Source organism: Rhinoderma darwinii, chromosome 6 (assembly GCF_050947455.1).
Source record: "Rhinoderma darwinii isolate aRhiDar2 chromosome 6, aRhiDar2.hap1, whole genome shotgun sequence".
NCBI lineage: Eukaryota > Metazoa > Chordata > Amphibia > Anura > Rhinodermatidae > Rhinoderma > Rhinoderma darwinii.
Window position 1 is genome coordinate 121,561,126 of NC_134692.1, and position 7,618 is coordinate 121,568,743.

Genomic DNA, 7,618 nt, shown 5'->3' on the forward strand with positions numbered 1-7,618 from the left:
ATTATTATTATGTTTCAAAAATGCATGAAAGGTGCACATCCCACTTCTGGGACCCATGTCCCCCTTTTACCTATTCTGTGCAGCCAATGACCCCATAGAATTCAATGGAGAGGTGGCTATAAATGTGTAAGATATATTCAATAAGTATCTGTTTTCCGGACGTAACACCTTAGCCACTTGCTGTTTTAATCAATCGAACTTATAGCACCCTAGATCCCTGAGGTGCTGTAAGTTCGATTCAGCAAAACAGTGAGGGCATAGTTATAGGGGGTGCAGAGGTAGCAGTCACGCCCGGACCCTGTTGCCTGAGGAGACTTAAAGACCCCTCTGTCACACATGAAGACACCAGTATTATAAATGGCACATGGTAGGAGAGGGGCCCTGTTATACTGTTGCAATTGGGCCAAGGGGCTTCAAGTTACGCCTCTGGGGTGTTACATCGGGAATAAAGACAGTTAAATGTTAAATGATGTTATACAGTGCATACAATAGATTTGAGCAAGTTTCTTAGGGATTGTCAGGAGCATAAAGAATCCAGCAGGTCCGTATCCAGCCCTAATGACCCTAGGGCCTTCTATAACTGTTTCTTAATACTATCTACTCCATTGATGAAATGCACCTTTGGGGGTTTTCTTAGTTGGCACCAACTCACATTATTGCGCTACAATATACACTGATAATATTGGTGGCACCATTCTATGAGTGATCAGGATTACATCTATTATGGTTTCCACTCCAGTTACATATATATGAGTTGGTGCATCCATTCCCTCATAGAAATGATGACTACACCTACATAAATTTGTTTTATAACTTAGTGTCTGTGATCTCTCCTCGCTTGTACAGAACATTTTTCCTTTTATCTACAGCATTAAGGAGTTTCTTTCTTGGTCCAAGTTGGATGTTAACGCTCTGCAGATCTTCATTAGAACACATGAGAAGAGAATCTAAATCAATTTTTTCTCTCAAAAGAGTGACATGTAATTCAAGTAAGCCATGGGATGCTAAGAAGACCTGAAGAGAAGAACTTTCTTCTTCTGTATCTAGTTCCATATCATCTACATTCCAGACCACATTGTCGTCACTGTCGTTATCATTCTCATTGCCATCGTTGGCCTCTGCTCTAAACAATTCACTGTTGACTTTGAAACCCATATCATCTTCAACTGTAGACATTTCACCAAAATCAGTGCTAATACCCGTTGTCTGGTTCCTCCGGAAAACTATGTTCCCAAGACCAGGACGATTAAAAATAGATTGTTTTTCTTTTTCCCCTGAAGTCATAGCTCCCTCATCATCTTCATCATGTTCACTGAAGACATCAGTGACCTTAGCACGTTGGCCAGTAGAGTTTTCACCTTGGGCAAACATCACATTGCTCATTGTATCTCTATCCATTGTATTTTTATGTTTGTGTTTTAATTTAAACTGTAAGGTGTCCTTCAGACCCCTGGTTAGTGTGCTTATGGTCGATGGTGTTGAAAACTGGGCACCTACTGAGCCTGATAAGGTTCCCTTTGATGAATTTACTGTATCAGTCTTGTTCCTGTTATAGTTTTTGTTCATCTGGCTCTCATGTTTCTCTTGGAGCTTCTCACATTCTTTGATCTTACGTTCTGCATCTTTCATAGCTTGCTCTTTTAATCTAGCAACCTTCTTTGGATTCAAGGATGTTTGCTTACTGGCTGATCCATCCAAAATTTTGACACATTCTTGACGGTCCTTCATGATGGACACATCCAGTGGTGAACGTAACTGGTTATCCAAGGCAAAAATATTTGCTCCAAAATTAATGAGAAATGCTACAACGTTAGCATGGCCTTTCTCTGCTGCATGATGCAATGGTGTGTTTCCCCATATGTCACTTTTGTTCGGATCTCCACTGAAAGACAAACATTCAAACGAGAATTAGTATTAAATCTTAAAGGAAAACCTACAGTTATTTACATAATGGGTCATGTAATGGGTAAACTCCCATTAGCTAAAGGATGGCATCAAAAACCCATAAAACCCATCGATGTATGCAACTCAGCTTCAGAGAGTTGCACTCTTGGTACAAATGGTGAAAATCATCATCTGCTGTTCATGTGGTTCTTACCTGAAGATTCCTCTTGCAAGTAGCTGTACAGAAAGGACACTCAATATGCAAAAGATAGCAAAAAATGGACTACCAAAGCAGCCAAAGTTTAGCCATATTTGCGGTGACAACAGTAAGCACATCCATATTGGTTGCCACCTTTGAATTAGCTTCTTGGTAAATTTTTCCTTTGCCATTGATTGTACAAGCTGACAGTTTCTATTGTCACTTTTACAAAAATGGCCGCCACAACAAAGCAAAGCAATGATAATATGTCTGTCAGTGAATAAAACATAATTACTACTTTTTTGCTGCTGCTCTCACTTCTTATTTATTAATATATGGGCATTTTTTCAATTTAAGTAAAAACTATCTTTGAGATTTTCTGGAATGCTTGGTTATGCTCTCAGTTCTGTTATTGCCTGGCCTGAAGATTCCAGCCATTTAAGTAATGTCAGATTGGATTTTCAGAAATCCAGTCCTGAATTATAATTTTATCCTATTTGAATTCAGTGGTATTCACAGAAGAAGGGTCAAACTAGGCCCCACATTATGATGAAACTCAGGACAACTCTCACCATCCCCAATGCAGTTCCCTTGGAGAAGGGGAGTCCATTTTGCATAGGTCCTTGCCACCGAATGACAAAGGGAGTGGGAGCAACCAGGACTGGACCCCTCTCTTCAAGGACTCTATAGCATCAGCATTTTGCTGCCTCTATGGTATGTACACCCTTGTCTGAATTTTTTTGAAAAATGGCTAAAGGAATATTTGTGTTCAACTATTAAAGGGGTTATCCGGGTGCCAAAAATTGCATTGCAATAATATCTTTATGTGAAACTAAGTAACTTACTAATATACATTAATTAAAAATTCTGTGCTAAATGGTGCAGTTCAAACCTCATGAATTATTCAGGAAATGCTGGAGCTTTTCTAAAAGTGATGACGCTCCGACACGGCCCCACGTAACTGAGCTCTTGCTTCATGTGCTGTTCGTGTACATGACTGCAAGGGGCTGTCACATTGCCTTTGCTCGGGACTCCAGTACTGCTCCGACGTCCATGTTTGGTCAATTCAGGGGTTTCCTATCGCTGGAGTCCCCGAGTAGAGCATCAGCTGATGCTCTGCCTGGGGACTCCACAACTTCTGCCAACGTCACTGCCCATATATGTACAATGACGTTGGCAGTGCAGTACTGGAGTCCTGGAGCAGAGCATCAGCTGATGCTTTGCCTGGAGACTCCACAACTTCTGCCCACGTCATTGTAACTGTCCATATATGGACAATGACGTCGGCAGCACAACTGGAGTCCCCGAGCAGAGCATCAGCTGATGCTCTGCTCCGGGACTCCAGTACTGCTCTGCCGACATCATTGTCCATATATGGACAGTTACAATGACGTGGGCAGAAGTTGTGGAGTCCCCAGGCAGAGCATCAGCTGATGCTCTGCTCGGGGACTGATTTAGAGGGGTATGAGAGAGGGAGATAGATAGATAGAGACAGAATCGGACTGATCCATCAGAGAACAAGAGGATCCTCCAGTGGGCCCAGGCTCTGACACAATAAGGGCTAGTCCACACGTGGCGTAAATATTGCGGATTTTCCGCAGCATAATACTGTAGCAGAGGAGTGGATGAGATTTCAAGAAATCTTATCCACACACTGCGTACGTGATATGCGGAGATTCCGCACACAAATTGACCAGCAGTGCATTTTTTTAAGCCGCAGCATGTCAATTGTGGTTGCGGAATTGCCGGTATTTTGTTGCAGGTTTTCCTCATTGAATTTAATAGGGATCTAAAAGCCGCAACAGTCAAGTGTTGCGACTTTTGCGGCAGAATCGCATCGATTACGCCGCAAAAAATGCAACTTATAAAAAAAACCCATCTTATTCTTATCTCATCCCAGGACGTCATCCCAGGAGGCCGGCTAATGCTGCAGTGTTCCGCAGCGGACATTCTGGGCGAAAAACTGCACCACAATTTGGTGCGTTTTTTTTTGGCAAGAATACCCTGCGGTCACTGGGGCAGATACACAGTGTACCTTTATGCAGCATATCCGCCCCTTCTAAACTTATGGTCCAGCAGAAGACAACCCTATTTGGAGGTGACATTGGAGCCAATCACTTGCCACTTGGGTCTATTTTTTTTGGGATGATTCACAAATTACCTAAGAAACCTTATTGATGATATGTCCTGTGAGTGCAATGATAACAACCAGGACTATGATAAAATTAAAAATGGACATGTAAATGTTCTATATAGATGGAGGGTAGGCCTTCAGAATCATCTCGTCTTGTGGGCCCAAGGAACCACAGTCCGACGATAGAGAGAAAGATAGATACGAAAGATCGATAGATAGATAGATAGATAGATAGATAGATAGATAGATAGATAGATAGATAGATAGATAGATAGATAGATAGATAGATAGATGGATAGATATAATATAGATGGATAGATAGTTAGATAGATAGATAGATAGATAGATAATACATACAATGATTACATGAGTGGATACATGACGGTAGGATCACCTTTAGTGAACCTACAATACTATATAAAGTTACTGCATATAAAGCAATTCCCTATTTTACATATATTTAATATACATATATAAGAATTTCTCCCGTTAATGAGCATAAAAACAGCCCATACTCCTCGGACTACTCAGGAATAAGTGTTTTCAGTACCAAACCAAAGTCCTGTATAAAGGGGCACACTGGTAATACAATGTGGAAATAATACAAATAACAACAAAACTAATAGTAATAAAAATGTGAATAGTATTTTCAGTCAGGTGGTAAAATTGTCTTGTTCTGAAAATCAGAATAAAGAATTTGGAGGGAAGTGAGGAGCTACACGAGGTTGTCAAATGTGACAAATGTCATAAGCAATTCATTTCTTCGTCCTGGTGTTGATTATGGAATATTATGTCACAGAATCGCGGGTGATTTATGAGGCTCAATAACTGGCACTGAGCTTTCTCTAAGTGCATTATTACAGATTGCCGCAAGCAAAAATGAAATGATCCTTGTCACACATTTGCAGGTGGAGAATCCAATATTTCACCAGATTTCGATTATTGCTGCTCACCCCGAGTTTGGACAATGTTTTCTTTTTCTTTCATATTAGTAATAGAGATTGACGTCCTGATGACATGGATGGAATTTACAGTCCCGGGGAAAGAAAATAATTTGGAAATACTCATCAGTAATACTGTATAACAAGCTCTATAAAGCAAAAGGGTTATTCTCAACTCTAGCAAGATATATTGTATACCTCTGCTTCTGGAGAATTGAACATAGTGTATATATACAGTACACTACATTATATGCTACATGATGTTAACCCCATTCCCACACACATTGACAGATTGTGTAATGGGGATCACGTTATCCCACCAAAACACCCTTCCTCAGAAGCCAATGAAATGTACATATGGGGTATAAGATGGAGGACAGAAGTTGTAGGATAAATCCCTGTGGCCCCTGATCCTTGACTGTATTGGACCCAGATATTGGGCTCTCAGGCCTATACTTTATGTTTGGATGGGTTTTTCGGAAGGGGGCAGAAAACTGGACTGGGGCTTGTGAAATTGATGGGCCCAATGATTGCACATTATTGCCTGTTAAATTGATCCCATTGAAGTGGAACTCGGTGGGGACCATGCAGTGACCCTTTTTGGATTAATTAGCCTGGGCCGCATTTTTTTTTAAAATAATTAAAAGCTACACAATTTTCCAACATACTTTCTGTATTAATTCCTCATGGTTTTCAGGATCTCTGCTCGTTGTTATTCAGTAGGAACATTCATTGTTTACTTCCAGTGGATAAAATCCTGTCCATGGTCATGTGATGGACACACAGGTGCTGGGATTATTAGAAGACACAGCTCTGATACACAAACTGTAACGATCCCCGCACCTGTGTGTCCATCACATGACCACGGACAGAATTTTATCCACTGGAAGTAAACAATAAATGTTCCCACTGAATGACAACAAGCAGAGATCTTAAAAACTGTGAGGAATTAATACAGAAAGTACATTAGAAAATTGTATAGCCTTTAATTATACAAGAAAAAACATGAATCTGCTAAAACCGGAAATCTCCTATAAAGGCCAGACAAGCCCTTTTATTAAGTGTTGAAGCACTGGGTGTCAAGAATAGAAAAAACAAAAAAAAACCATATAGAACTTATATATTGACATCTTCTCTGTACTGTGTCCCCTGGACCCAAATGCAAAATCTGTATCAGAACCCCCACCTATCATGTGCCATTAATAAGACTGGTACTGCTACCCCCTATTAGCTACGCCTTACTGTACGTCTTTAGTTACTATCATATGATGATGATGTTAGCCATGCTCTCCTAATAGATCCCGCTGTCTACTTACCCTCTGTGACACACCAGCTCAAGAACATCCAGATGCCCATGATAGGCTGCCAATAGGGTGGGAGTCATTCCATCACCATCTGTTGTGTTCACATCCTTTTTAGTAGCTTCTTTCAAGATATCTAAGTAGCCATCTATGGCAGCTTGGTGATACCTAGTGGACATTCTCACTGCTCCGCCAGCCTTAGCAGGGTTCTCGTACAATCTGTAGGGTTTCCAGGAAGAAGCTTCTAAACCAATGGCTGATTAATTATTACACTCAGGAATGGCTCATTTACAGCAGTAGGATTGGGTTCAAAGTCCCTAGAAATTACTTTAGCACAGGGAGTAACCCTAGGAACTGACTGCGTTATATGTAGTAATGCCAATTGAGGCTGCAATTGATTTATTATCTTGATGATAAAGATGGCACAAAGTCCCTTTTCAGGTGTCCGCAGCTAGACAAGCAAGAGAATAAACCAGTATATGAACTTTAACATGGAGTGCATCATTTACTACCTGGTTTTGCCGTACAAATACTGATCAAAATACACCCGTGTGAAAGTGTCCCAAGATGTGCACCGTAGAACAAAATGCGAGATCATGTCTTACAAGTCCAAATTTTCAAAGGGTCTACCATGCCGGTTTTCTAAATGCAAAATGGGTAAAGTTTGGCTGGATGTGTCACTGTGATGAATGGGATTTTACATAATCCTGTTCACACAATGTGGCTGACCTAGGCAGTATGCCGGAGGATATACGGCGTCAAATGTGGTCCTTATGACTCTGTAGTATGGAGCCGCAACGGAGTCTGAATGCTTCCATATGGTGCTCTGTGGAGGGCTTTATTACGGGGTTATTTATACCTGTGTAATATGACATCCGATGGAACATGCCCCATTTTTTAGATTCATATAGAACAGTATGGCCCCTTAGAGGTTTATGGGCGGCTTATTACGGAGCCATAATATGGCTATGTTCAGACGCTTTAGTCTGCCTGAGGTAAATCCGCATGCACACATGAAATTTCATCGCCATAGAAATATGTTAAATGCAATATTGAAATTAACATGGTTGCATTAGGGTTCATGCTCGTGGCAATGCTCAATAAATGGAAAGGTGCCGTATGTACAGACATATTCTCCCCTAGAAGCAATATGGAATCC

At 40.8% G+C, this 7,618-nt stretch overlaps 1 protein-coding gene across 1 annotated transcript; it reads right to left on the reverse strand.

Moving 5' to 3' along the window:
- Positions 1-352: 352 nt before the first annotated feature.
- ANKS4B (ankyrin repeat and sterile alpha motif domain containing 4B) lies at positions 353-6,644 on the reverse strand. Its single transcript, XM_075831361.1, has 2 exons — positions 6,475-6,644; positions 353-1,882 (listed from the first exon to the last, which is right to left on the reverse strand). Exons 1-2 carry the CDS (start codon positions 6,636-6,638, stop codon positions 808-810), a joined length of 1,239 nt encoding a protein of 412 aa, XP_075687476.1. The 5' UTR covers positions 6,639-6,644; the 3' UTR covers positions 353-807.
- Between the last annotated feature and the right edge of the window lie 974 nt (positions 6,645-7,618).